At 40.0% G+C, this 14,979-nt stretch overlaps 1 protein-coding gene across 15 annotated transcripts in view; it reads right to left on the bottom strand.

Moving 5' to 3' along the window:
* Window positions 1–14,979, bottom strand: part of Cntn1 (contactin 1) — a 297,760-nt gene that overhangs the window by 128,045 nt on the left and 154,736 nt on the right. For 14 of the 15 annotated variants that reach the window (XM_017594616.3, XM_008765659.4, XM_063262899.1 and 11 more), the window contains 1 exon segment: window positions 2,660–2,791. In XM_017594616.3, coding sequence (XP_017450105.1) covers window positions 2,660–2,720 — 61 coding nt within the window. In that variant the 5' untranslated portion in view covers window positions 2,721–2,791. 15 annotated transcript variants of the gene reach the window in all.

Here is a 14,979-nt window from a genome sequence, read left to right as displayed (position 1 = left end):
ACCATAAGGTTGAGCAGAAAGCCTATCCCAGATACATAAGGGGTCTGTTTTCGTTGCTTCAGTTTCTGTGAGCAGAAAATTGGGAATTGATCTGCCTCAAGACCCAGCCATATTACTCTTGGGCATATTCCCAAAGGACACTCCATTCTACCACTTGCTCAAACATGTTCATTACAGCTTTCTTCATAATAGCCAGAAACCGGAAACAACCCAGATGTCCCTCAATTGAAGGATGTATTAAGAAATGTAGTACATTTAAACAATGAAATATTACTCAGCTGTTGTAAACAATATCATGAAAATTACAAGCAAACAGATAGACCTAAAAATGATCATCCACTTGAGGTAAAAATGACCTAGAAAGATAAGCATTACCATGTACTTACTTATAAGTGGACATTAGCTATCAAGTAAAGAGCAATCATGTTGCAGTCTGCAGATCAAGAGGAGCTAAGAAACAAGGAGGGCTCAAAGGTAGATATATGGATGTCCCTGGGAAGAGATAATCAAATCGATTCTATGGGTGTGGATGGGAGAAAGAGGATTAGGCAGGACAAGGTGTGCGTGTGTGTGTGTGTGTGTGTGTGTGTGTGTGTGAGAGAGAGAGAGAGAGAGAGGGGGGATGGGGTGGAGGGAAAGAGTCCTCATGGAGATGGATGAAATTGGGGAGGAAAACTGGGGCAATGTGGAAACCTAGTGCAGTGGAAACTCCCTGGAAACCATGAGGGTGAACCCGGTGAAATTTCCTAGCAATGGGAGATACAGATCCTCTTCTCATCACGTTCTGTAACCCAGAAACTCTCCTGGTAGTGTGACTAGGACAGCAACCCAGCCAGAAAACCTCAGACCTAAAATCTTGTTGCTCCTACAAGACATGCTGGAGCAATGGTGGTTCAGAACTTGTGGCAGTGCCCAACTAATGACTGGTCCAACTTGTGGCCCAAGCCAGGAGAGGAAACCCACACAGGACACTGCCTGGATGACCAGGAGTCAGGGACACAACAATACAGAGACCTGAATAGAAGCAAACATCACTAGAAAAATTAAGCCTACTGTTATTCTTCTGTACTCATAGATAGGTGCCTAACCCAATTGTCATCAGATAGGAGTCATGGGGCAAGTGATGGGAACATATGCCAAGACCCACAGCCAAGCACTACACAGAGCCAGGGGAGCACCACGTAAGAGGGGGGAAAAGGATTATAGGAGCCTGAAGGGTGGAAGACAGAATCCATTAAGCAGGGCTCATCCCACTATATTCTTATCCAAGGCACCTCTGGATCCATCTTCTGTTCTTACTTAACAAAAAGAGAAAAAGGGAAAAGTTTGTTTTTCTCAGATGCCCTTCCAGAGGTAACTAGAGAGTCATTAACATGGTGTACATGCTGCTATTAGCACAATGTTTGGTTGTTCTATGAGGTGGTTCTACACAGGTGCTCAAAGTTGTGACTTAATTTCCTCTAAGTGCTTTCCCCTGTATTTCTAATGAACTCAGATTCTACTATATGAAGGTTTGTCTTCAAATCCTTTTTGACTGCAAAGCCAAGGATCCGGTTCAACTTGAGCTTAGGTGCCTGAAAACCTGAAGGAAAGTCTGAGGCTGCTGAAGCCAAAGCAGGGAGCTGTGGCTCTGTCTCCTGCTCTTGACACCAAGAAAATAATTTTCGCAAAATTTCAAATTAGTAGAATAAAAACCACTATCTTCTCAAATCCCATAATTTTTATTTCCTTAGAAATAAATAACAGAATAACAGCTGACTCTCTGTGATCCCAGCACTTAGGAGGCTAATACAGGAAGATCGGTAGTTTGAGGTCATCCTTCACCACCTGACAAATTTCAGGGTTAGCCTGGGCTACACTCTGATAAGTGAATAATAAATGCAATAGAATAGTCTTTGGGTACGGCCTTAAAGAGACCAGCAGAAACTCTATGAGAAGACTAGATATATCTTCAGTTGAATAGCAACTCACAAGTACCCGTTGAGTGAAGGTCATTGAGATGGAGGTTTGAAAAAAAAAAAGAGTGTTAGAAACTTGTGGGAAATATCTCCCCAAGCTTTCATATTTCTTCCGAAAGAGAGAAACATGGTCTTTGTGCAGAGAGCTCAAAGCTGGTGCAGGACTTATCGGATTCAGGGCTGTGCTGGATACTCATAAGAGCCGTCGTTTGTTATTTATGAGAAATGCTGTGGACCGGTTACCAAACAACCTAACGCTAACTGACAAGGGAGTGACAAAAGGCAGACATTTAAAGTGTTACTTTTTTAATTTCTCACTACCTTTTGCTAGTATTGCCCGTAGGGGTTTCTTTGATTGTAGGCAGGTGATGGAAATATCAACCATTTCTCTCAATTCTGCATTAGAGAGTGATTTAAACCACATTGTCCCATAGCAACTGTTACTATTATCAGAGATACAAAGTTTACATCTACACACTTATGAGCATTTTACAACTACGAAAACTAGGCTAAATCTTACAAATTGTATTTAAAATAAAAATAAAGCTATTCTTGATACATAAAATGTCTTTATTAATATGACCAGACCCAGAGGTCAGAAGTGAAATGAGTTCTAATTTCACATGAAAGATTTCATGAGAAAAGTGCATATAGATTATAGTCCCATCATTTATGGAAAATACACAGAGGATTTGCCTTACCTCCTAGACAGGATGTTAAGGAGATTAGCAGGAGATGACTGACCAGCAATGGGGTTTTCATCTTCTGTTGAATAGATGGGTCAGTTTCCAGAAGGAATGGGAGCTTTATGGCAGTTGACAACTATGAAAGACCTGTATGGAGAAAAGATGGTCAATAGGTTAGAGGGTGGGGCAAGATAAGGAAAAAATGGAAGTGAGGAAAACAAAGTAGACAGGAGGAAAAAAAGGGAACATCAAAGAGGAATGGGGGGATGGGGACAAGAGAAAAGGACAAACATCCGATAGTTAGGGTCAGTGACAAATTAACTACATTTCAGTGTTCTGATTTCAGCTGATTTTCATACATTTGTAATGAGAGGAGTCATAGTCCGTGGCCCTGGCTGGTCTTCCAGCTCATGCCGGCCAGGACAAGATGCTCTGATGGCAAATAACCAGGTGTCTTTTCTTCTCTAATACGCAACCCACTCATCCTCTACTGAAGTGTTAGATTGTCAACATTTTAATCGATTAATTTAATAGATTAAACTTAGTTGGAGCACAGATAGAATGATCGATTTAAATGCAATCTAATGTGTGAGACCCTGGGGACCTCTCTGAGTCCACAGGAAAATGGTTGAGTTTGGTGAGACATTTTAGAGGCTTGGAGGATGGCACAGCAGGGAAGCCTTTTGGTGTTTTGCAGAAAACATTTGCCAGAAATGCCTAATGCTTTTGTCTGTCTGTCTGTCTGTCTGTCTGTCTGTCTAGTCAGAGTAGCTGCACACCTGAGACAAACTCAATGTAACCAGCCCTAATCATTCTTCTTTCCCTTTTCTTGTTTTATTTACTCATTAAATGTGTTTTGTTCTTATTGTACAATATCTCCAGCCATCTCTGTCAGCAAAGATCAAGGTAGGTTTGGTATGATCACATTTTTAGAAGCTAGGGAATCCCTCTTTAAAACTGATGAGAAACCACTTCATAAACCAAACTGCAAAGCCATCTAACAATCTAGTTAACATATCTTGTTTGGTTAGTTTTCCAAAACCAAAGTGCCATATAGTTACACTGCTAGGATTTCACCCAGAAACTGTGGCAGCGGGGGGCACGTAACTAATGATTCATTAGCTCTGTGGTAAATTGTCTTGGCCTGAGCAAAGGATAAGAAGAATCAAAAGCAAGGCAGTTAACTGCTATTAAGAAACCCTCTCTGGTCAGTGGCAAAGCAGACATGCAGATGATTCAGTGTTATGACATAACTTGAGATTTGCAGGATATTCGACTTGAGACGAAAGGATTATTCTCATTGAGATCATTGCAAACACATTTCACTGTGAGTGAAACGTGATGATGGATATTCTGTAGCCTAAGCCTATAATCTAAGATTTGCCCACTATAATCCAACCATTTCTACTGAACTCTTGGAAAACAACGTATCCTAGAGCATTACAGAGATCCCCGAATAGGAGTTTCAACCTGAGAGGATACACCATGTTTTCAGAGATTTACAAATAGTGATACAGGATGTTAGACAGGAAGAAAGGGAAGGAAGTGGCATCTGCAGACAGCACCTGAGTGTATCATTTGAGACACATGCATATTTCGCTCAGTTACTCTGTTACACCTGGTCTGATCCTGATCCATGGCATATGAGATTCTTCTCATGTAGCAATGGATGCCTTCTAGGTCAGAGACTCTCTCAGACATATATGAATCCTAGTAAGTTGACAAGTTAATATCTTTTGACACACAGCTTTGTGAATGGTCAGTAAGCTTCTAGCAAGTGTCTTGCTTAATGTCTTGATTATGTCACACTGAAGGAGACACCAGTCATTTCCTTTATTCGGACAAGTGTAGAGTCCTCCTTCACTGAGGAGAAACATCCTGCTTTACAACCTAAAGCCAGAAGGTGAAAAGAAACATGATCGACTTGGAGAAATGATAACAAAATGGGAGGAAGAGCTGGGGGGATTGCTTTGTGGTTAAGAGCACTAACTACTCTTCTATAAGATTCGGGTTCAATTCCAGCACCCACATGGTGGTTCACAGTTATCTATAAGTCCAGTTCCAGGGGACCAGACACCTTCAGACAACATACATACAAGCAAGACATTAATACACATGAAATACAAATAAATAAAAATAAAGAAAAGAAATGCAAATGGGAGGAATGGCTAGGATGAACTATGTACAAGACTCCCACAGCCCCTACTCTTATTCCATTGCTTGAAGACTCTGTTAAGCTGTTCTGAGAATTTTCTCAGAAAGCCTAACCTCTCTTTTACTTCATAGTGAGGCCTCCAGCTATGTGACAGTCGATGGACCCCAGTGCTGAGCTTAACATTTTTCTGACTTCTGCAATAATGGTCTCAAAGCATGTTGACACTGGTAAGTTTTTGTCAGCTTCACATGCAGCTAGCATAACTTGGAAAGATTCTTAGTGAGAGACTGTTTAGATCAGGTTGGCCTGTGGGTGACAGGTTGTCTTGTTAACATTAAGGGAGGTGTGAAAACTTGTCCACTAAGTACAGCACCATTTTCTGGGTTTGCATTCTGGAGCCTATAACTGTAGAGAGGAGGAAACACATCGATGCATGTACATTTTCATCTCTCTCTTGTTGACTGAGGGGATGTGAAATGAAGAGCTACTTAAAGTTCTTGCTGCCTTGATTCCTTTGCTATGATGCAATGTCACCTGGAATTGTGAGTGAAAGCTCTCATCCTCTAAGGATTCTGTGTGTGTGTGTGTGTGTGTGTGTGTGTGTGTGTGTGTGTATGTGCTTGCATATGTGTGTGCATGTGTGTGTCTGTGTGTGTTTTATCAGAGCAACAGAAAGTAAACTAAAATGTCTTTTGAAGTGCCAGCATTTGAGGTCACTGGCTTTATGACCAGAATATTGTGATAATGGAATTCCAGGAACACATCTAATTGTTGAAGTAGGTGCAGGAAAGATTGTTGAAATATACAAACCTAAAATAATTTTTGTAAGGCCTGTGAAGATTTCACCTATGCTGTGAGATACATTTCAAACACAAACTACCATGTTTCTATTCATTTGAAACTTTTAAGTCTTGAAATATTAAAATCTTCCTTGAAAATGTGCTCGGGATGGTTACAAATTTAAAATTCATGCCTTTATTTTAACACAAAACCTATTGAAAGAAAAGAATATGAAATTTATGGTGTGTTAAATGTACTTCTTACAATCCAGGCACATTGTATAAAGAAAAACAAAATAAGTTCCTCTCTAAGTCTATTGCTAAATTCTTTTGTCAAGATCAAGAACCTTCAAAGGGAACCTGGCATTTCTTGTGACAGAAGCATAGTAGAAATACCATGTGAGATTTCAGTGATTAAGGCCATGAGCTTCTCTTCCAGAGGATCCTGGCTCTGTTCCTGACATCCACAGGGCAGCTGGAAGGCATCTGTAATTCCAGTCCTAGGAGATCTAATATCCTTCTCTGGCCTCCATGAGCACTTCTCGCATTGGGTGTTCAGACACATGCAAGCTAAATAACCCACACACATAAGTTAAGAGCAAGTCAACTTTCAAATATATTTTACAATAAAATAAAGTATAAAATGCTAATTAAAATAGATCAGGAAATCAATTTCGAAAGAAAAATACTGATGCTGCATTGCTCAACAGATAGTTACACATTAGCCAAGGAGTAGATACAGAAGCAACATTTCAATAAAAATGAAGAATCTTGTACATTTTGTTCAGGATGGATTCTGACCAATTTTATTGTTTTCATTCTCAAAAATCCTAAGGATGAAATCATTCATATATATATATATACATACATATATATATATGATTATGTTACAATGTATAAATTATTTAATTTTAGAAAATGTTAATTCAATTCTTAGGTTAAAGGAAAACAGCAGTAATGAGTCATACATGATAGGGAGGCAATATTCAGAATATCATTGCTAGAAAACGAACAGCTAGTTTTAGTTATAAAACTTAATTTATTAGAGATTATTTTTGGGAAAGTGCAGCCTATATACCTGGAAAAGCTGTATCGTCTAGGATATTTCATTTAATTTTACTTTTCTATTAAGCAAGCCTGGCAAGTAAAAATCTACTGTAATAAAATATTTTCACTGTAGCATTTGAAAATAATGAGGAATGATAATTATGTTACTTTCAGAAAGAAAGGGAATCGGTTAAAGGGCCTGAAGAAAAATGGTCAGATTTATTTTATTTAAGCGATGCATGATATCAATATTACCAAACATAGACATGAATGAAAATCACCAACACTGATGGCCTATGTCAATCTAAGCTTAGAAATGCAGCAAAATGAGTGTTTTTGGCTACCACCCCTCCCATAAGGCCTACAATATTTAGGATGAATTATTTGGTGAAGAGGAAGGCAGAAAAAATGCAAACAGATAACCGTGTCAAAACTTGTGTTTCTACGAGATAGTCGTTCTCAAAGAGTAACCTAGCTAAAGAATGTGCAAAGGAAACCACAGAGCATGCGCGAGTTCAGCAGCAACAGGAACCTTCGAATTTTTACCCAGGTACTTCCTACAAAGTGTTCTGATGGGAGAGGAATAGCAGGGCTCCCAATTACTCAGATTACAGAGCAGGAGAGGCTGCTGTAGTCTGGTCTTGGGGTGAGAGAGCAGCAGCATTTAGCAAAGGGAAGAGTAAGTTGGCAGACAGGGAGAGGAGGCAAAGAGCCTTCTGTGAACTCACGCCCCCTTGAGGTCCGTCGTTCTGGTCATGTCTGGACCGTCATGTCTGGAGGGAGACGTGAAGGAGTGGGTCACTTACCCATTAACTCTACGGGTGAGGTGCGGAAGTGGGGTAAATACGGAATTGGCTGTGCCTACACAGAGCAGGTGTTCTATCAAGTTAAGTAAAACGAAGCCAAACAAATTCTAGGTCTAGGATCTTATTTAGCACTTCCTTCTCAGAGAGCAAAGCACCACGGAAGACATTGGAGGGTGCAGTCAGGGAACAGAGGCAGAGCTCATCCAACTCTCGTGCAGCTTGCAACACTGGGATACTTATTCAACCCCTGACCCTCAGGTTTTCCTCACCTATTCAATATGGAACCAGAAACTGCTGTCTGTGTTGTGTGAGGCTGTCGCTGTAAAGTAACTTACTCTGAAATTACTTGAGGCATAACGGTTGGGTTTTATTCTACCAGTGCTAGGTGTCTGGTTAGATATTAGCAGGATTAGAAAACTGGGCTAGAGCCCTTCATCCTAACCAGCAGCTGGTGAACGATAAGGTCTGCAACTTAAGGGCCCTTATTACTGGCCAGAGGAATGGGTTGTAAGTCAAATCTCTGGCCCTGGGTGGAGATGTCACACCCCGAACTGCCTGGAAGGGAGAAAGGAGTTGGCTCTGCACAGCACATAAGGGCAAGGTCTGTGGGAAATAGTGAGCTAGTGTTAGACATGTAGAAAGCAACTTGATTGATCAAAAAGCTAGAAAAAAAAAAAAGAAATGGAAGGGAGGAGAGTCTAGGTGAGAATGAACGTGATGAACATGACTCGTGATCACTCCTCTGATACAATCAGTAACACATGCTCACTTCACTGAAGGGGTGGGGCATGCTCACAGAATGGCTAATCGCTGTTACAGATTACCTCAGCACCGATTCAGTTCCTCTGTATGTCTCATAAGAGGCACTAAACGAACAAGTGAAATAGTACTCCTCTGTGTACCCTCTCCTTTTAGGGGTTCTTTTTCATTTTTCTTTAACTAATCTGTTAGTTCTGCCCAACGCTGTGGGACACTGGACTTGAAAGTCCCTGGCTCTCTGGAGGCCGTTCTGTTGACTTCTAGACACTTGACATCCTAACTAACCATGTTAAGCTCCCAACAGCCCAGCAAAGCCTTGCTACTCTCAAAGAATCCACATCATTAGGTCTCTCGTGCATAACTATATACATTTCACTCAATGAGTCCTACACCTCACAATATTACTGAAAAGCCAGAAACTTTCTTAGAAAGGGCAAGACAGCACCTCCTTCCATGAAGGTCAAACTGTACCAGAGTTGTTAGAATGGATTCTGAGAACCTGTGCAAGCTATGCTTGGCCACGCATCCTCGACAGGCCAACTAAAGACACAGGTAGTAGTGAAATGAGAGAAAGGGGATTCACTCAATATGGCCACTTTGGGAAGAGGAACAAGGAGGTCTAGTAAATCCCTCTCTCGAGTCCATCCATGGTTCTGTTCTATGAGGTTTAAGTTAAACTCGATGGTAAGAATTAAACATAACTAAGCCATCCTCATCATGTATGATGTTAACCCATCACTGTCCAGATTCCAGTGTCTCTTACAAGTTGATCTCAGCCATTTCCCTCTCTCAGCTTCGGCCTCCTGTGGAAACTGCAATAACTTAGGGAACCATTTTCTCAAAAGTCTAACAACTAAAAGGAAGGACACTAAGCTATCACTAGAGTATCTTTACTCCTGCCAAGATGCAGATGCTTGTGTAAGCAAACAGGTCTGCCAAGCACTCCAATAGGAAGAAAAGCTCCCTCAAGAACATCTGTATTCTGCGTGACTTAGAAAGTTTAAAAGGGTCTTCCTAAAATGTATATTCACATCCTTGTTCTTTTGGTCATGGTTTGCTCTGACCCTTGAAAAAGCCCTAATATCTGAATAAAACAACAACAACATCCACCTTCCTCTCTTCTCTATCATCTACAGTAATCTCTGTATTTCATCTGAATTCTTACGTCAGAGATCAGAAGGATTGGGTTGCCATGGAGAGTATAAACAGGATTTTAATAGCTATAGGTCCTTCTGGACAGCAACGATGGCATCCATGTCCTTTTCAATGCCTGTCTGATTACATATAAGTGGCGACCTGGGTATACACCTGTATTCTAAGCACCTTCACAGAACTAAAATGTAACTTTAACAAAGACAGGCTCATAAACAATAAGTAATAAGATGCGTCTCTTCTTGAGGCTTTGGGCTTTGTTAGAGATTCCTGTGGCCTAGAAATGTAATCTTGAAGAGGCTCGATGCTTTGCAAGTAGATTTTAGAGGCGAAGTTGCTTGAAGTCTGTCTCCAAGTTTGAACATTAGCACTCATCAGATCAAAATTTTTGTTGTTGTTCATGCCTCTCCGGGGTACGCCATGCCTTTCTCGCCTTACTTTAAAACGTTGCCACTTCGATAGTGCTTAATCATCAACTCGGCAGTGTGTAATTTATCCCATTAAATGGGATCTTGCTGGTTGGGTGTAAAAGCATCTTTGACATCTGGTCCATGCATTTGCTTTCCCCAGTGATTTTCTCTATTGTGTTGCCCGCTCTCCTGTCAGTTGTGACCCTCTGATCACATCCCTCAGCCGCACAGTGCAGCTAATCTTCATCTCTTAAGGAGCCTGCTCAAAGCATTTCCCTCATGAGGAATCACCACAGGACTCCTCAGAGTTGGCTCTCTAGCCTACATGGGCCTCCCAGTGATGGAAAATGAAGAGGCAGAGGAAGAAAACCATCATCTCACACAGATGCCAGATACAGAAGCAGCCTTATTTCTACCAAAGACCTGAAGGAAACAGGAAGCAGGATTTGCTTCCTTTCCCATAAGTCAAATCGTGCTGGTTACCCTCAAAAGTTCCTTAGCTTTCAGGGCATCACGGCATCTGACACTGCCAGTTGCTACACTGACTGCCCCATCGGATATTCATAGCCTCTAGATGTCCCCAGGTATATAAGGAATCTGTGATCGAATCCCTCAGCAGCACCCCACAGCTAATCTATTCTAAAGGAAACTGCTTGAAGCATTTCTCTCAAGAGGACATGTCACAGGAGTCATCAGAGTCTGCTACTCTACCAGCACTGCTGTTCAAAGAAATTAGGGAGCAAGTTGGTTCCAAAAAATGCACCAATTTTATTTATAGTTTGGTTAATGGAGAGGTAGTGGCCATCATACAATCTATAAAAAGCCAAAAATGTATACACTGTTAGCTGAGAGACAGGCTAACCAGTGTTTTCCTTGGTAGGAGGGTTCTTGGGCCCTAGGTTGCCTTCACTTTCCAGTTTGGAGACAATTTTTTCACTCAGGTTTGGGTAGAGGAAAATAGGGATCTAAAAGTTTTCACATTAAGAAAGAGAAGAATCCCCACCCATTCTTGGTCTGGGAAGGTTCTTCCCCTCCCCCCCCACTCCTTTGATGAGTGTAAGCTGTAACCCTTAGTCTCTTTTCTTCAGGGGTCAGCTCAAGCTCCAGACTTTGGCATTCTTAGATGCCAGGGTCACAAAACTACTGGCAATATTCAATATTAGGCATCAGACACATGGGTGTGGCTTGGGAGCAGGACAGGCACTAAGGCCTCTAGGTTACACAGCAAAAAAAAAAAAAAAAAATGGCAGCAGAAATAATTATAAACCTGACTGAGGACTTCACCTAAGACGCGCATGCAAGAAGCAAATGTGACAAAGGGTAGGCCTGAGTAAATAACCCACAAAGAGTCTCAAAGGCCCATTGAGTACCCAACCTCACTCCCCAGATCTTTATGAAGTAAACCCAGGTCTACCTCATAACCCAGAAATGCTTTCTTACGACGTTGCTCCCTTTGGTATTAGCACGCACTTGTCTCTGATCTAATTCCTTATCCCAGGAAAAACAGAAATCAGAAATCCTATTCAGTGTCCTCTGAGGACACATGGATCTATGACACGGTGACCGAGTTGTTTACAATGCACTGGTGTGCTGAGTTCCATGTTTGTAAGTTTATTCAAAATAAAGCCTTGTAAACAATCTTGGTTCATGTTTGAGGCTCATATTTTATGAACTGCAGTGATCCCACTGGACATACAAAACTGGGTGTTTCCCAGAAACAGAGTTTTCTAACAATGAAAAATAAGTTTAATATTCTTTTACCAGCATTTCTTATTTTCTTACTATGTAGCAAGTTAGTATGATATTGGATTGGATTGTGACTGAATACCTGATTTAAAAAAAAAATGCTAGGTAGACTTTAGTTTCATCTAAACGTGTAAAACAAGTCCATCAGACTTCTCTCATGATGCCAGAGACCATACATTATCATACCAAGTTTAAAACTGAAAAGTCAACAGTCCCTCGTGAATTAGCACAGAGGCTTTCCATGACTGAACTTCTCACAGTACCGAGTTGAGCCAAGACAGCTAAGCTGAGTGAACTCCAAACACTCAAGCACTGATCGAAATGCTCTCTCATCAGAGTTACACAAGAATATCATGCACACTTACTTATAGGAGACAGACTGTAGTTACATTAAAAAATGAATAGACAGGATCCGGAAGAAATCTCTCTCTCTCTCTCTCTCTCTCTCTCTCTCTCTCTCTCTCTCTCTCTCTCCGTGTGTGTGTGTGTGTGTGTGTGTGTGTGTGTGTGTGTGTGTGAGTGTGTGTAAACTCATAGCAAAAAACTAAAAGTAAAAATAAGGAAACAGTCTTGAGAGCCACAAAAGATAAACAGCATGTCATCTATGAAGATGGGGCGTTCAGAAACACAGTTGACTTGTCACCAGGAAGACGAAAGACAAGGATAGTTTGAAATTATGTATGTCAAGATTTGAACAATCCCAGCCGTCACCCCAGACTACTATTTGCTGCAAAACTGTCATGCCTGAGGGAGATAGTAAAATGTTCCGTCAGGAAAACAGATGAAAGGAATTTATGACCAGAAACTGGACTTTACTGGTGATACCTCTAGACTGATATAAATGACAGGCACATTGAAGAGAATACTGAAGAATCAGAGTAGTTAAACAAACTGGGATTAGGAAAAGGTAAAACATAGCAAAGCCAGAAAATAATAAATATTCCACCTCCGATTTTCCATAATAACAATGAATGTTAATGGTTTTCAATTCTCTAATCAAAAGACAGACGAAAGGATTATATTACAAATCAGAATCTATGTAATGGGTGCCTCTGAGAAGCAAACTTTGCATTCGAAGACAGACACTAGCATGGGGTAAAAGAATGGAAGAAAGAATTCTAAACAAAGAAAATGAAGACGCAAACAGCATCACTAGGGTTAGTTTCTGACAAAAAAAAGACTTAGTGCCAATCGGAAGAGACTGAGAAGGTCATGCTACTGTAATCAAGGAGTTAATCTAGTAAGAAGACATCATAAATGTAAGAAAAGAACTCAGTCAATACAAATACACCCACTTTCATAAGATACACATCATGGTTAGATGTGAAGTCACAGATGAATATTATTGTGTTGTCCACCCTCAAAAATTCATAGGTCACCCTGGCAAAAAGTAAAAAATAAAATATAAACAGAAAGACATTTCAATTAAGTGACTTCATATAGTCAGTGGATTTAAGAGACATCTACAGAACATTCCATCCTGAAACTGCAGGATTTTTTTTCAACAGCTACTGAAACTGTCTAAAGTAGTTCATACATTGAGATGAAAAGATAATCTTCACAGATATAGTTCTAAGTGACCAGAATTGAAAAAAAAACAAGACAACAAAAATAATAACAACAACAACTACCAAAATTTAAAAATCAGCAGCAAGAGAAAGTACAAACCTATGCAAACTTAAGGAGATTACCAAAAAAAAAAAAAAAAAGAAAGAAAAAAAGAAAAGAAAAAAAAAGAAAAGAAAAAGAAAACCAAACCCAGGACACAATGATTAATGGGGTCATTGAAGAAACCAGGAAAACATTTTTTAATTGCTAGTATATGATAATAAATGTATAAAATTCAAAAACCTATGGGATACAATAAAAGTAGTTCTAAGTGTGTGTTTTTTAGTTTTAAGTGCCTGCAGTGGGGAATCAGAGAAATTTCAAATAAACAAGCAAAACAAACAAACAAAAAAACAAAACCAAACAATATCCCTCAGAGTCCTGGGAAAAGAAGGATCACCAAACCCTAAACCCTCTATAGTTAAGAATATGGCATAGATTAACGAACTAGAAATTGAAAAATTGCAAAGAATCAATAAAACAATCCCTTGATAGACTAAATGAGGTCAAAACAGTAATAAAAATGAATAAAAAAATAGAACAACCTATAGCAACTAGGTCAAGGCCTAGAGATCACTGCTGAATCCCACCAGACTCTCAACCAACTGCAGTGCTTCTCAGACTATTCCGTAAAATCAGGGAGGAGAGAGAGACCAGCCAGACCCTCTGCATGCAGTCAGCATTACACAGATTCCAAAAGAGACAGAGACACAATGACAGAGAACTGTTGGCCACTTTCCCTGATGGTCATAGCTGCTAAAATTCCCAATAAAATACTCGGATAGAGGGACACAACAAAGAGATCAGCCTTGTGATCAAGTTGGCTTCATTCATGGATTTCCATGGATGTTCCAGTATATAAAAATTAATAAACATAGTACAAGTATAAATCAAGTCAATGAAAGAAATCACAAAATTATCTCAAGGCTTTAAACAAAATCCATCACTCTTTTATGACTTCATAACCTACTGAAGAAACTAGGTGCCTAAGAATACTTCTCAGAAGAAACGAAGGATATATATTTAACCTATTGCCAACATTTTAAATGGAGAAAAAATCCAGAAGCAATTCCACAAAATCGGGAACAGGATACAGCTCTCTACGTTAGCACTCATTCAATAAAGTGCCAGATGTCTTGCCTAGAACATTAAGACAGGGACATAAACAAACACACAAAAAAGATTTAAAGATAAAAGGAAGTAGTCAAAGTATCTTCATTGGCAGATGACATGATTATGTACTAGAAATTTTACTGGAAATCCTTTAGATCTAATAAACCCTTGTTACAAAGCAACAACCTCCACAGTTAGCATTTAAAAGTCTGTAGTTAAGAATCGACAAATGGGACCTCAGAAAACTGCAAAGCTTCTGTAAGGCAAAGGACACTGTCATTAGGACAAAACGGCAACCAACAGATTGGGAAAAGATCTTTACCAATTCTACATCCAATAGGGGCTAGTATCCAATATATACAAGGAACTCAAGACGTTAGACTGCAGAGAGCCAAATAACCCTATTTAAAAATGGGGTACAGAGCTAAACAAGGAATTCACAACTGAGGAATATCGAATGGCTGAGAAACACCTAAAGAAATGTTCAACATCTTTAGTCATAAGGGAAATGCAAATCAAAACAACCCTGAGATTTCACCTCACACCAGTCAGAATGGCTAAGTTAAAAAACTCAGGTGACAGCAGATGCTGGCGAGGATGTGGAGAAAGAGGAACACTCCTCCATTGTTGGTGGGATTGCAAACTGGTACAACCTCTCTGGAAATCAGTCTGGAGGTTCCTCAGAAAATTGGACATTGAACTACCTGAGGACCCAGCTATAACTTTTTGGCACATACCCAAAAGATGATCCAACATACAA

Source organism: Rattus norvegicus, chromosome 7, assembly GCF_036323735.1.
Source record: "Rattus norvegicus strain BN/NHsdMcwi chromosome 7, GRCr8, whole genome shotgun sequence".
Lineage (NCBI taxonomy): Eukaryota > Metazoa > Chordata > Mammalia > Rodentia > Muridae > Rattus > Rattus norvegicus.
Note: the sequence above shows the minus strand (reverse complement) of the source record. Positions and strands in the feature narration are given on the sequence as shown.